Source organism: Micropterus dolomieu, linkage group LG12 (genome assembly GCF_021292245.1).
Source record: "Micropterus dolomieu isolate WLL.071019.BEF.003 ecotype Adirondacks linkage group LG12, ASM2129224v1, whole genome shotgun sequence".
NCBI classification, from domain to species: domain Eukaryota; kingdom Metazoa; phylum Chordata; class Actinopteri; order Centrarchiformes; family Centrarchidae; genus Micropterus; species Micropterus dolomieu.
The window spans coordinates 27,525,333-27,541,335 of NC_060161.1; the positions used below are offsets into that span (position 1 = coordinate 27,525,333).

Genomic DNA, 16,003 nt, shown 5'->3' on the forward strand with positions numbered 1-16,003 from the left:
CTTACTTTACTATCACTTCTGCAGAATTTATGATAAATATTTGAAAAATTCCAATAAAATGATTTTACTGTCATAAGTAAGCCTAGTACTAGATGTAACAATAATAGTTGTAATGTTATTGCATTAATAATTTCTAACACTTTTAATACACACATACATACATTAAGTACATTTTACTGATAATCTGTCAATAAGTAAAAACACTGATTGCAGGACTTGTAAAAGAGTATTATTTTTTTCACATTGTGGTATTACTCCTGGTCTCTAACTATTTATTGTGGAACTGCAGGCAAGTAGTGTATGTATTATTACAATGGTAACCTGCAGTTTAAACTGTCTTGTGCAATAATAAAACAGTTGTCCAGAACTAAGTTTGAAGTGTCCTGTTATAGCATCTGAACTGCCACCTGTAAGCCAATCAGAAATTAGTATTTTCTGCGGCTTTGTTACTGTGTTGTGTCTGGCTCACAATATTGACTTTTCAAGTGGCTGGGAAACATTTTATATTATTATTAGATTTTGTTTATTATTAGAGTATTACAAAAGCCTACCTGTTGTCCTGGAGCACCAGGAGGCCCGTTAAAACCAGGAGGACCCTGTTTGGTGGAATAAAAGAAGACATCCACCACAGAGGAAGAGGAAAAAGGAAAAGTTAGAGACACATATCACCACAGAGGAAGAGAGGAAACTTACAAGAGATAGAAAGCATCCAGTATGCTGAGGTTAGGGGAGGATTCATACAGCAAAAGTATGAAAAAAAACTTCTTCTCCAATGTATGAAATTTGAAAATACAGTTAGCTCTTACTCTTCCCCCGGGGTATCCAGGAATGCCTTTCTCGCCAAGTTCACCTCGATAACCAAAAGGTCCCTGGAAATGAGTTAAAGGATAGTTAAGTATTTCATTGATCTCCCTGCTGTGTCAATAACAACAGCCGATTGTCTCAAGTAAAGTCACTTCACATGTTTGGTATGGTTCTGCCACTTAACACATCGCCACCATTTCTCATTGCTTGTACAGAAATCACATTGAAAACATTTATTTTTCAAGAAAATGTAAACTGCTTACAGGTAGTCCGGGATTGCCAGGGAATCCTCTGAATCCCTTTGGACCAGGTTCACCCTTTAAGAGAGAGAGCAAAGGTGAACTTGAGAACTGCATCATTGTGCAGTGTTTAGGAACAGCAAAGATTAAATTATGAGCAGCGTACAAAGAACCCAGTGAACAGACTGCACCTGGATTCCTTGGTATCACATATGAGTGATCTTACATTATCTTACGGGTTCTTTGCACCTAAACTTACCTTTGAACGCCCATGCAAACTGTAAAATCTCACTCAAAACAATGACGAAAAACAACAAAAACTGTGAACAAAGTACTGTGTTTAAGCCCAGTGGTAGAGCTGTTCAAGCCCCCGATGAGAGATGCACTGTGCTGAAGGTTGAGGAATCCAGGCTGGAGGATCCTGATTATACTTGGTTTGATAGTTGGCAACAGGGCTTCACCCTCAGTGCTACCCCAAACGTGCACAGTGGGCTTTTCTGCTCAAATAATACCAAACTGAACTGTAGTGGTTTCAGTCATCTATTTACTTCTTGATATAGATGTGTAGGCTACTTTGCATGATTTCCTTTTTTCCTGGCAGCCACTGTTTATTTCAATACAGTACCAGAACCATCACAATAAACATTATATTTCCTTAATGCTTTTTAAAGCAACATTATTTAGCCTAACATTTGGTGTCCTACAGTTTCAAAGTGTAATTCACCGCTGTCATAAATAACAACAGCTGTACACATCTGCCATATCGTTACTGACAATACCAAGCAAGCTTCTTCTTAGCGTGCTGAAGAGTCTTGTTAGCGTGTGATGTGCCGCCGTACGACATTCTTGCCATAGGTTTCCTACCCGGGATTTCAATGCCCAAAGTGGCAATGACAAATAGCCAACGCCATTCTCCCTATTACAAATCAGTGTACCATCAAAATCATTTTGAAGTAATTGTTTTAACATAAAATTACTAAATAATGTTGCTTTAAGATACATCATCATTAATTATATTGAAGATACAGCAGGGCCTGCTTTAATTACATTTTTGGCACTGAAAAAAGCATCAGATTATTTGTTTCAAACATTTCATGTCATCAAACGGATAATCTGATTTTGGTCCCTTTTGATTAAAAGGCTGTTGTTTAATAGCTAATGCTTAAATCTTGGATGTTTGACTGCCCCTTCACAAAGACAGTTTTTCAAAACAGACCCTGCTAACAACTGCGTTACCATGTGATAATAATAAAAAAGTCATTTTAACTTACAAAACTTCATAAAATAAAGGTGGTGAAAATGCTCACTGTGATGGATTATTGTTTGTTATGATTATTTCAAGTCTCTGCAAATGAGATGAAACTCAGCTTTGGTCATGTGTCTAATATTGGGAGTTATTGGGTAAAAACTAGTAAAACCACCAATATGAGCTATAAAGTCACCACAGATACAAAACAGCACAAACTAGGCCGACTCTAAAACTTCACCCAAGAGGAAGTAAAGATGAGGTAGGACGACACGTGGCTGTATTTTTGGACACTCTCAGATTGTTTCAGACGTTAAAATCCCGTCCATGACTTGGCGCAGGTCGTCCTGCTTGGAACTACTGCAGAAATGTCGACTGTGAGAAGAGTTGCATTTTTCCAACAAACCTGCATTCCTTTGTCTCCTTTGGGAAAACCCACAAACTCCACAACGCCATTGATCATTGGCTGGCCAGGGTCACCGGGTGAGCCCACGTCGCCCTGGATGCCGTAACCAAGGAAGAGAGAGCTGTTTACACTGATCGCTGTGGCGACCGGGGCGAGGAGGCGGCACAAGGAGGGGAAAGGTGGCGGAAAGACAACGGCAGAGTTTTGGGGCATTTAGGGAAGACGGGGACAGAGATGGGGGAGAGTTGACCGGAGGACGGCCTCCGTGTGACTGTGGACGGAGCCACTGAAGGGGGGCTGTTGTGCACAGAGTGAGAAGAGGAGTGAGGAAATATTGGGGTACTGATGAGAGGCTGGTCTTCTCGTAGCATAAAGTTCACTGATTTAGTTAATAAACTTTTATCAGAGCCCAAGAATCTCTGGAGGCAGATATGACTGGTTGGGTTACACCTCAGTGGAAAGAGCCAAAGGTCTGCTACAACCTGCCAAAATGTAATGGCAATATGTTTTCATGTATTTCACTTTTTGGGCTTCGATCTATCTGCATAAACACCAGCTCTAATTACTTGGGAGTTCCCGAAGCTTTTAACCAAATCTTGTGGCCTAAATTCTTTCACATCAGTCGGATGTTGACAACTCAGCACGGGATGTGCTGAGAAACACTATGTTAGCTGACCATGTGTCATCAAACTGCTATTTTAAACCTTCTGAACTTCCGAACAAATAGGTTAGTGTGACTTAAACTGTAGGCAGACAGTTAGGATTCACAATCGTAGCTTCCTCCAAGCCTCCCCTTTGCCTTACTGAATTGGCTTTGGTCTAACGTTGAGTAATGGGAAAGTTAAACCACACTGAATCCCAATGTTCACAGTGTGTCTCTTAAACATTTTCTTTTGTAGCATCAAAGAGAAACACATTTTTTCATATTTTTTTCAGCCTCCTGTCCATAAACTCCTTCATTATATTTACATCCAGAATGTAATTTGTTGCGACTTCACCCTACCATCAAAAACAAAATGTAATATTTATGATTTTGCCCCCCATTTCCTACAAGACTACACATCCAGTATCTTTGGAAACCTTAGAAAAGACTACATTTGAAATAAACTTGAGTGGGACATGTGGTGTCATCCTAAACTCAAATGTTGATATTATTTCTGCCTACAGAGCAGCTCTGCTTGTTGTGCCAGGAAAAAGATGCAGGACTGATGCTCCGATGCACCAACGTCCCTTCCACCTCTCCCCAAAGTCTCCTCTTCCTTTGACTTCTCACTTTTCTGCATCAACATGTCCTCCCCTTGATGGCTGTTCAGTTTGCTGCAATCACTGCTCCTCTTCCTCTTTTAACATTTAGTGTCTAACAACAAGCTTCCTGCTGTGTTATTGACCTTATTTTTACCACTTTTATAATGAAACCCCACCACATCCATCTGTGTGTGTGTGTGTTGTGGAAGCGCTACAGCTTCTGCTCCTGGCCTTCCCTTGCCGTGTTACCTTATCTCCTTTGTAGATAGTGAGAGTTTTTTCGCTTCTTAGTGACCCGTCGCCGGGAGTACCACTGGGTCCGGGAAGACCCACGTCGCCCTGGAGTCCGAGATACATACAACACACGGTTAGCCAATCAGGAGGGTGAGGAGGGGTGAGGGGTGGAGGAGAAACAGGAAGAGGATGAGGTCATAGTGTGAGGTGAGAGGTAGACAGACAGACAGAGAAGGAGGAAGGGGTGGAAAAGATGAGAGCAGCAAAAGATAAAGAATACATGTATGGAGGGAAAGAAAAAAATCAGGCAGCGATCAGATATACTACATGGCCAAAAGTATGTGGACACCCCAACACTACTAACGGATATATGACAAAAGTTCTATAAAGTCTTTTGTGGCTGCAGAGGGAGAAATCTGATAAGCCGCCTCAAGTGATGTCACTTGAGTCCGTGTTCATTGGCACTGAACACTTAGGGTTTAAAAAAAATTCTTGGGGGTGTGGAGTTAGAAAGAAGAGAGCTTACCAGACCACCTCTGCAGCCCGCTCTTCATCTGTGCTTGAGGCTGGCAGTTAGAGGCTACATTAGTCACTACTAGCATAACCCACCCACCCAGCTGAACTGTAGGCTGTCCAGTTGCATTGTGGGTAGGTGCCAGGTTTTGACAAGAAAGAAAGTGCAATGCTATTAAGTGTCCATAGGTTTAAGATGGACACTCTGGACACCTTCAAAAAGTACTCAAGACCCACCTGTTTAGGCTTGCATCTGTGTATTTTTTTGTTCTTCTGTCTGTTGTGTTATTTTTAAGGACTTTGTGACGTCCACTCTCCAAAAGGGCTACATGAATACACTTACTTACATAATATTGTCAAAAATAACCTTGTATGCTGTAGCAGTATGATGTCTCATGAAATAGCCTCAGACCAAAAGTGCACAAAAACACATCTGTCCACATACTTTTGGCCTTGTATGCAGAGATAGATAGATAGATAGATAGATAGATAGATAGATAGATAGATAGATAGATAGATAGATAGATAGATAGATAGATAGTTTTAGTCTGACAAGTGTTTCTAAAAGAAGAAGTCATACAGGACATAAAATCAAAAAAGAAAATCAAACATGAGAGAAGAAGAGTGAATTACTGCAGAGAGAATCACGAGGATAGAGAAAGAAAGAGAGAGAAAATGAGAAGAGAGAGCTCAGGAATACTTCATCTTGAGTTTCCTGTTGTACAATTTCATTTTCATCCTCTGAAAATGTGTCTCAACAGGCTCAACAGTGAATCCAGCTGTTTCCACAATCAGTTCAGCCCTGAATCTTTCTGCGTTCAGTGTTCGAAGAATTGGTTGAGCATAACATGCATGCAGTGTGTGAGGAAGATGACTGTTAGTACTCGTGTGTGATTGTTCAAATGAGATGGGTGGGTTGGATGGAGTCAAAAGAGCAGGCACATGAACTACAAATCCCGGAGTTCAACACCAGATGCCCAAAATGCAATTAAGGGAAGGGGGGGGACGTAGTGCAACATGAGAAGTAGGAGCAAGTGATTCCAGCACCCAGTTACAGTCCGCAGATCGTCCTCCAGAGTGACAGCTCAGAAATCTGAACAAACAAAGTTTGTGTAATTTTTTTTTTTATATTGTGTTTTGATATTTAACACCACTGAATGCTGCACAGTCAGCTCAGGATGTTGCATGGCTGATCAAGATCAGATGACTTCAACAGCTTTTCCCAATTTAGGATGAAAATCTCTGAACTGTCATTCAACAGTGAGGGAAATAAGTGTGCGCCACTGGACAACTCACAAACACTATTTGAACTCGATCAATTTGAATGGGATTTCGGGGAACAATCAGTCCTTTAAGAATATGCATCTGATTACGATTTGAAATGAAAGGCAGATTTAAAATCTGATGTAAAAGTGTTGTTACATCTGTGTGAGTGAGCTCTGCGACTTGTCTCAGTGGCAGCACAGATCATTTGATAGAACAAACCAGACTGAATCAAGTGGAGGTTCATGTGATCTTTTTATCATACAGGAAACAGATGCAACAAACAAGTTCACTAGTCGTGTCAATCATGTGGATGGAGAGAGGAGGAGAAGGAGGAGGAGGAGGAGGAGGATGCTGGGATGGGTGGGGTTAAGGACGGGAGGAAGGATGGAGGGTAAATTAATGTGTGTTGGACGGAAGAAGTGCAGGTTGCAGAGCCACCACCAGTCAGATTTTAACATGCACAGTATTATGTCCAACCAATTAATTTAACAAACATGCTAATACGCACATAAACACACACACACACACACACACACACACACCTGGGACCCAGCACGAGCCCTCTAAGCCTGCTGTTTCTGTGTGTATATTTATGAGAATGAAGTGAGAGAAAGCATAGAAACCACATCGGTTTACTCCAGAAGAACAACGAATTAAATGCAAAGAGTCTCTTTATCATTCCAGGTGTACTGTCCATATAGAGGACCAGTTGTTATCCATCTGTTTTTTATCTTTTCTGCCCTGATGAAGAGCCTTTGAGGTTGAAAGCGATCGATGTTTTAAACCAAACGAGAGATGAAGAATGTGTCTTTTCTGTGACCTGGTTTATTGTGAAACTGATCAGGCACTTGGCCTCTGCGTTCTCTATGTCTGGGACATGTTAGCCCAGTGTAGCTTAGCAAAAGTAGCTTGCTTGCTAACAACAAGCTAAAACAAATCTTTAAAAAATTCAGAAACTGGCTGCACATTTTATATTTTCTATCACGTTTGCCTGTGTTTCTGCTTATCTATGCTAATGACAAAAAAAACTTTCATGATTTTTAAAATCTATATGTCACTGTGGAAATTCTCAGGTGGGAGCTGACACCAAACAAAATCTAATATTTGGTAAATTGTGTTAGTGGTAGATAAACCATTTGCACACTATCCCAATCATTTTTGTTGGTATTACAGTTAATTACAGTGTTAAGTCATTTTATGAGGAGGTTGTTTTCCTGCAGTGATTATAACTGATTATTTTCCTGTCTATCGTGTCAGTGATGGAAAATAACGTTACTTTTCATGGGTTTTCCACAAAGTTGGTCTTATTACCAGCATCAACAGGCAACGTGTGTGTGTGTATGTGTGTGTGTGTGTGTGTGTGTGTGTGTGTGTGTGTGTGTGTGTGTGTGATTTCATCTCTACAGACAAATGAGTCTACATGAGCTCTCTCTTTGAGCTCAGAGGTAGCAAAGTGTACCTTGTCTCCTCGCTCTCCTTGATATCCGTCACTACGGCTCCCCTAAAAACAACAAGGGTTAAAACAGCAGGGCACTTGGAAGAACAACAATAACAACAACATCTTAAATAATAAAACTGAGGCCACTGCTTACTGCCTTTTAATAGAATATAATAAATCACTATACTCTTTAATTTTGCTTACCATTGGCCCTGGGGGACCGGGAGGACCAGGTGGGCCCTGAAGACAGACGACAAAATCAGATAATATTCACAAATACTTCAAATAAAAGACAATAAAACATTATTAGATGGATGCAGAAATTAGTCTGAAGCATCCAAAAAGTATAACATTTGCATGTGTAAAGTGTGTACAATTTCTACACCCATTAACTGGCAATTAGTGCTTCAATGTCATGTCACCTATTAAAAGCCTTTATGAATTATTAATGGCATTTTTAGCTGTACATTGCTAAAACTGGTTTTCTGTGAAAAGGGTCCTCACTCCTTGTGCAGGTCATGAAGTAATTCTGTAGTTTTTATTTTATAAGCTGCCACAAACCACCATGAGCTGTGTAACAAACTGCACCGCAGAAAATTAGATGTTTTAAACATAGATATAAAAGTGAATTTGATGTTAAGATGCAGGGGAGCAGTCTGAGGAAGAGAGAGATAAATGAGTTTACATACAGGGAATCCTTCTGGCCCAGTGGGACCAGGAAAACCAGTTGGACCGTCAGGACCCCTGATACCCTGCAGAGAAAAAAAAAGTATGTCTCATTATTTTAAGTATTAAAAAAAACTAACTTACTGACATTTAGTGATGTGCATAATCCTGCAGAAAAAAAAGGATACAGTTCATACTTTGGGAGGTGTTCCCCGTCACCAATATTGCTCTTATTTTTCACTTTTCCTTAATTTTTTTACATACTTTACTTTACATACTTTTTTTTTTTACATACTTTGTTTAGTGAGTCAAATTCATACTGTATCACAAATCCAGTATATTTTTCATTCAAAATACATAATTTTACAATATTCAAGTGTGTTATTTATTTTTTTTATTTAATATCATACATCAGGATGTTAGTAACAGTCAGCAGAAAAAGCAAAGATCTTACAGGTGGACCGTCCCTTCCTGGTAAACCTGGTAAACTCTAAATAAGAAAAAAAAAAAGAAAAACCCATAAATCAATTAACACTCAGCAAGTTAACACATCACTGACACTGCACATTGCTATTTTCTATTTTTAATTTAAAAAAAACTTTTTATCTACATTTTGGATTTGGGTCTTGGAGCAATCATGAGAATATCTAAATCTAAAGTTTAATGGAAATCACACTCATGACGCCGATGTAACAGACTGTCCTGGTACTGTAGTGCCACCTAGTGGCTCAGAGCTGAAATGTGCATGTACCACTTAACAGTTTCAATACAATTCTATACATTACGGAAAAATAACAATAAATATAAAAAATAGAAAATGCCTAAAACTTTTGGGCTCATCCAAATAGGTTATGTACCAATGTCAACCACACACACAAGTCAGCCAGTCAGTCAGGACAGGACTCTTCTTCCTTTGTTACAAAATCTCACAGTAGAGCAGAACTGTATGAGCTTGAATCCCAGAATTTAAGATGTGCACATGTGAGTTAATCTGAATAAGTGTGTGAGCCCTTACCGTGATGCTGTTATCAATATATCGAGGCTCTCCTTTCTGACCCTTTGGCCCAGTAGGTCCCTGTTGGAGAAAAGGACGCCATCAGTATCCCTTTATCCTTCCCAAGCAGTGACAATAAACTCTATTATCTATAAATAATGACATTAAAACATCCAAAATATAGAGATTACTAAAAGAGGAACTGAAGTATGTCCTCACAGCAAGTCCAGGGAAGCCAGGTACTCCTGACCTGAAGCCAGGTGGTCCAGGATCTCCTCTGGTCCCGTTACAGCCGTCCAGTCCCGGTGGTCCTCTGCCACCCTCTTGACCGGGGTGACCCTACCGAGGTCAAGCAGAGGAGGGGTACTCTTTAAGATTATTGATGATGTTATCTTTATTATAACTTATGTTAAAAAAAAACAACTCATGAGTCAGAGTTTTCCCACAAGTATTACTAAATTAAATTCCTATTACCATCCTCTTCAATGTAATAAACCTACGAAACAATGTCCATATTGGGATATTTATCGTTATCAGGATTTGTCATGATACACAGTGTGGGCCTGATTTACTTTGCGTGAGTAAAAACGTGTGCAAACTTGATATCACTAGCAAAGTAGCATGTAAGCTGATCTACTAACGGTGTGCACGCAAAGTGACGTCTTTCAAAAGCCAAGATAGCACCTGTTGTTCCTTTAGTACTTTTGCCTTAATGAATATGCAATTAGGAGCGTAACATGCAGATTGAATTATGAACTTCACGCAATGTGATCTACCAAGCCTAAACGCAATTTCACGTGAGTGCAACAGCCTCTGTATTTGAGAGGAAGGTGCAAACCGCCAAGTGTTGCGCAGAGATGGCTGCTGTTATTCTTGCCAGGAGACACAGCCGTAATGAAAGAAAACGTAGAGAAATATTATACAATAATTGTATTTTTTTATTTATTCGATGAACTATATGAATAGATTTTTTTGTATTTTCCTTTAGCTTTAGCAATACTGTTGTCAATGAAGTATTATACAATTTCGACCTGATTTATTTTCTCCGTGAGATGGAAGAGTTTAGACAGTTGCGTGGTGCTGCGGAGAGGCCCCAGCTGCAGTAGTGCACGGATCACGCGTAAAATTCCTCCAGCCAGAGGGAACGATCACCAACTGTTCACAACGCGCCGATCGTAATATATCGTATCGGAGAGGGTGTGTACAGGGACAGGGACAGGAGATCTCCGATCTCGGAGCGACCGGGCACAGTGCGGACGGTCGGCGATTGTTCCCTCTGGTTGGATGAAGCACGATCTGCTGGCATTTCCTCGTGTCTGGGTCATTCCAGCATACTGTAGCTATTTTTCCAGGTGTGCTGTCCCAAGTACTTAGTGCAATCTCAGGCAGGATGGCAGGTACACACGATTTCCACATACTCGGGACGCACTGAACGAAACCAAGGTTTTTACGCTGTGGCTGCTTTCCCTCCCGACTCTCCATGGCGGAAACCATTAAAACACGCAACTCCCTAATTTAAATACTCCCACCTCCATTGTGTTTGCTCCTGTTGTCATCTACGCAATAATTCTTAGTAAATCATAATTTTTAGTAAATAACAAAATTGCACGTGCAATATTTTAGAATGCACATAAAATCTTTATTCGGGATGTTAGTAAATCGGACCCTATGTGCCTAAATGACTAGAAAACCTTCTGACGTCAGGATATATGTTGATATCTTTTGGCTTTTGTGATTTTGTTGCTGTTGTTCTATATTGCCAGAGGCAACCAGAGGCTCATGTCATTTAAGATATTTTAAATAAATGTGGGAAAAAAACTGAAAGGCTGAAGTAAGACCTCTAGTCACTGATGACCAATCTACCCCAAAAAGATCATAGTGCTTTCAGACATTTTCATGTCTTGCATAATACTACTGTTGTGTATTTGTTTATACACATAATTGAATATTTTTCCAATATTGTATAGCTTTTCTGTGCTGTTTACTAATTCTGCCTTGTCATATTTCTACTTATCTTTTAATTCAAGTAAATCTTATTCATGCAAGTTATGTGCCCTATAGCATGGATGGGGCTTAAACTGCATTTAAATTTGCAATCTTATATTGTAAAATGACAATAAACCTAAACTAACCTAAATTTTACAATCCACTAAATCCTCTTTTTATCCACTAAAATTACACAATTCAGTCTAAATACCAAATATAAAGGTGGTTAGGCTGACTTATAGTGGGTTTGACTTCTGTTGACAACAAAATCAACAGCTCCGCTCACTCTAAAGGGCATCAAAGGATCCATTATATTTAATTTAATCACTTTCCAAAGAAATAATATCTGACCTGTCTGGTTGTTTGTAACTTTACACTGCTCAGATAGGAATATTAGCATTATAAAAAAAACCCTAACTACAGGATGGTCAATGAAATTTCTAATTTTGATTTAAGCAGTTAGATTATCTATTGAGACTAAAAGAAGAGGGTGAGGTAAAAATGCTAAAAAAAAGAGGGGTACTCCGATGAAATCACCACATGATGTCACTTTTGAGAAACAACAGAGAAAAGTTGGACAATAATGTGCATGGTGTTACTTACAGGTACTCCATCATTTCCTTGGAACCCTGGCACGCCCATAGGCCCCTGTATCAGTAAAATCATCAATTATTGATTGTCACTTTAAATAGTTACACCTGGTGGTGAGAACACGTTACTGCATGCTTTAGGCAGACAGATCAGATTGATGTTGTTTGGCTGAATGTTTGTACAATTAGCTTATCATAAAATACAATTAAATCAATATTTCAAGTTAGATAATTATTATATTTGCTACATAGCGATATAATAAACAAGTTTATGGTCCAAACTCCAATATCTTATTATAAAAACAATATATGACCCAGGGTAAGATCTATGACACCAACCTTGTCTCCTTTCTGGCCAGGTGGTCCTTTCAATCCAATATGACCCTTCTCTCCTTTAGGCCCTTGAGGCCCTGGGGACCCAGGTGGCCCTTCCGGTCCACTCACACCAACTTCACCGACAGGCCCTGGACGACCCTGAGAGAAGAGAGAAGACATGGGTCACTTTTCAAGTCAAGAAGAACAGGCAACATTCAGTGCATGAGTACATTAACTAATAGTAATAGTTCGTTCAATTTATTACTGTTAAGTAAAATTACGCCTCATGGTAGAGGCCATCAATCAATAATATGTTCAGAAAAACCTTTTATTAAACACAAAGAGAAAGAAGTCAAGGTTAGGTCACCTTTATTCAAAGAGTGAAAAATGTCACATTTGTCTCTGTACAACATAAAAAAAACCCCTCTCTTCTTAGAGCCTCATCCAGGAAAAGAACACTCCTCTCCACTAAATAAATAGGTAGTTAAGTAAGTAGGTAAGAAAGCGAGTAAGTGAGTAGCCTAACTAAGAAGGTAAGTAGGTTGCCTAAGAAAGTTACTGAGTAACCTACGTAGGTAAATAAGTTAGTAAGTAAGCAAGTATATGTTAGTAAGTAAACAGCTAATAAAGTAAGTAGGTTAGTAGATAAGTGAGTGAGTAGCCTATGTAAGTAGTAGTTTTAACCTTCTGATTCAGCATTTAATAAATGGTTTATAACACACTTTACTGTGTCCTTCCTTTTGTTTTACATCTCAGCATCAATCCTGAGACAGATTCAGTTCATAAAATAAATCTCAAAGTGAATCTGCACCTCAGTGTCTTGCTCTAGAGAACCTCAGCAGACTGATGAGTGATTTAAAGTCTCTCAATGAAGATGTGACCATCATAAGGAAGTGACCTGCATTTGACGCCTACAAGCCTCTTGTATTATCCCATTATCATCTTTATCTGATTATCTAAGTAAATACAATGTCTTCATTTCCACATCCTTCTTTCCCTCCTTTCATCAACATCTTCAGCTACACATCATCTACCTAATGGGGGAGTTTTCAAGCCAGGGGAAACACTTGCCAACACATTGCTGGGGAAGCCATTTTGCCTTTGTGTTATTGATTTGATGGTTATGTTTACATGTGACGGGAACAAGTCAGGGCGGGACACCCAGCTGCGTGTTGTTTTTTTCTCATGGAGTGATGTTAACACGTGAATGTGCCTCACAATCCTAAACCTCAGAGGGATGGTGAAGTGCTTTATGTGGGCATGCAGTGGCATGTGATCTCAGACGGTGGTCTGGTTGAAGAACTGCTACTGTACAATTTGGTTTTGAAATCACAGGTTTAACCAGTTTAACTAGAAAATCTTACTTATGCTAACATAAGGGTTTTCGTGTATTTAGAGAAAAAAAAGAACTGTAAAGCTTTTATGTTAATATGATTGCATTTGTGCTGCAGGCTGCACTACCAAATTCAACCACATGATGTCAGTATAAAAACAAAGACACAACATCAGCCAGTTAGATGAATGAATAGGCAAAAGGAAGGAGTTCGTTAAGATAAACACACACACATTCACACTTCAGGTTCACCACTGACAACCTGCCATTAGTTTATATTTTAAGCAGTAGGCTATCACAGGGTAGGGAGAGAGGAGACAGATGGAGGGAAGCAAGGGACAGATGTTTGGTTTCAGGTCAAAGAAAAGTCAAAGGATTTCATTTTCAGAGCAAATAACTAAGACAGGATGGTTTATTATTGTTTTCACAGAGTCAGTTAGATTAAAAAGACCTTGTTTCATTAACATGCCAACGGGGGCTTTCTGTTACTTTTGGGTAAGTGTATATTAGATCAGAAATTGAAGATATTAGCAATTTTGTTTCATGACCACACAGCAGGGAAATGTGCTCATAAATTCATTCATAAAGACGTCACATAACAATGTTAACTGGGGAAGTGCTGCAGATGTGCATTTAACATTTATGAGACATTTATAGATACATTTATAGAGCTGAGAGATGCGCGTTAATGCATGCATGGATGCATGTATGTGACTGCATAATCTTGAGGATGTTTCTGAATCCTTACTACCACCTTCTTATCTCTGATGTATCTTTAACTCTTAATGTAACCTAATTTAGCAACGCTTTTAAATCACAAGGTACTGTATAAAGGAGGTGAGCTTAAAAAAGTCCTTGGTATTTAGTTTCCAAACCCAAAACAGAAATGTATGCACACATAATTACATTCACACAGTACAGTTCATGGCACACACACACACACATCAACAGAGGTTGCACACCCTTCATTACACACAAAGTAAAGATTCACACACCCCTCTATTAGTTCTGTGCACACACACACACAATACAAAAAGGAAGGTAATTTTCTACTCCACACCTGGTCCTATTCATATGTAACTGCTCTGCCTGCACACACAAAACCATTTAGCTATAGTGTTAACTCTGAAAGAACAAATCTAACATCAGGGGACATGACGGAGAAGGTCAAATACCAGGTAGAACCAATCTTTAGCGTTAGTTTTAGCCTGCGGGGAGTACAAGACGGATGGATTTATAGCATCCGGACCATTTAGATAAGGATCACACAAAGGTATACTGTAAATACCTTCATGTGACTGTCTAAACTTTTTGTTTTGTTCTGTATGACAAAGCATGGGACACTTGTGAAGCGTGTAATCTGTCAACCAGGTCATTCATTTACAGTTTGATTCACAAATTACCCTGGTAATGTTCTCAAATAAAAGTAGTTAGAATTAGAAAGCATGATTTTAAATACTACACGTCAAGAAAAGTGACAATAAAATGACTCCAGGCACTGCTGTCCACAGATTTGGCTCATGCTACAGCGCTATTCAATGTATGGGAAAATGACTTTAAACAGGTGCAGGAGACCTGGTTGCTCGCCATAAAATAGAAAAGGAATGAAAGAAATAATTTATAAAAACGGGTAGGTCAAATCAAGCAATCTGATTGGTTGGTTCATAGTAGTGATGTATTGAGCGTATACAACGGGTATGGGGTACGGGAACTTAATATCAACCAATCAATCAAAAAGGGCAAACAATAAGTGAGTAGAGGTGTCAAGACTTTACAATATTTAAAGAACCTTTACTGTATGATTCTGAAGGTAATAAATTAAAACCCAGACTGCACAGCATTCTGGGATAAACTAATAATTTAGTAATACATATGAACTCGACATGAAGTCGCTCTATGCCAAATCACAGGCATACAGGTAGTTCCTGTTCATTTACCGCACTTGGCTTTTAAAGTGACAACGATCCTGGATTAACCTTGACCACACTGTGTGTGTAGTTGAGTTTCAGCTAGGCTTCCAGCCCACGTGGCCTCAGGGCAGGCAGGTAACAGTAATGACAGGGCTGTGCCAGGTGAAGGCAGCCTGCCGGAGCTGTCTGGCTCACAGCTCGCAATCACACCTGGTTTCACCCAGGGAAAATATGCAGGGGTCCCACTTTCTCTCACGCCTCGCCTTCCCGCCATCACGCTTTCTTTTCAACCCTTTAGTTTGACTTCAGTTTTTTCTTTGTGCTCTGTCGCTCTGTCCCACCCTTCGTTTTATCGCACATTTAAAGTGCTAAGGTCTAAAAAAGTCCTCCTCCAACCTGCTCAGGTCTATCTGTGTTCATGCAACAGCATTTGATAATTTGTTCTGTCCTTCTGGTATCTATTTTTCAGGTCACAGGGGTCACTTTCAAAGGCTGTGTCTGCCTACTGTTATGTAAAAGGTGAGAGGTGAATTGTGAGTTAAGGTTGAAGAATGGTTTGGTCTCAGTGTCCAGCATGCACTGAATAACGTTTTTTGTTGTTCTTACCAGGCCCGGATCACTTAACTGTGGACACATGGCTATATTGGGACTTTCTGAAAAGATGATAAATGTCAGAAACGTTTACTAAAATCTTATCCTTCTAAGAAGAATCTCTTTCGTGATCAGCTGCAAGCGAGTGTCTTAGAGTGTTTGAAAGAGGAAGGCAGCATCTCTGTTTATTCCCTAACAAGGCATGGATTTAAAAAAAAAATGCAGTC

General features: G+C 39.6%; 1 protein-coding gene across 1 annotated transcript in view; it reads right to left on the reverse strand.

The window, feature by feature from the left end:
- col4a6 (collagen, type IV, alpha 6) overlaps nucleotides 1-16,003 on the reverse strand; it is a 145,542-nt gene that overhangs the window by 31,800 nt on the left and 97,739 nt on the right. The window contains exons 5-16 of the mRNA XM_046064304.1: nucleotides 11,967-12,101; nucleotides 11,641-11,685; nucleotides 9,271-9,390; nucleotides 9,073-9,132; nucleotides 8,512-8,547; nucleotides 8,081-8,143; nucleotides 7,596-7,631; nucleotides 7,413-7,454; nucleotides 4,190-4,279; nucleotides 1,068-1,121; nucleotides 807-869; nucleotides 552-596 (exon numbers count right to left, since the gene is read on the reverse strand). Of these exons, the coding sequence (XP_045920260.1) occupies nucleotides 552-596; nucleotides 807-869; nucleotides 1,068-1,121; nucleotides 4,190-4,279; nucleotides 7,413-7,454; nucleotides 7,596-7,631; nucleotides 8,081-8,143; nucleotides 8,512-8,547; nucleotides 9,073-9,132; nucleotides 9,271-9,390; nucleotides 11,641-11,685; nucleotides 11,967-12,101 (789 nt within the window). The remainder of the gene's footprint in view (nucleotides 1-551; nucleotides 597-806; nucleotides 870-1,067; nucleotides 1,122-4,189; nucleotides 4,280-7,412; nucleotides 7,455-7,595; nucleotides 7,632-8,080; nucleotides 8,144-8,511; nucleotides 8,548-9,072; nucleotides 9,133-9,270; nucleotides 9,391-11,640; nucleotides 11,686-11,966; nucleotides 12,102-16,003) is intronic.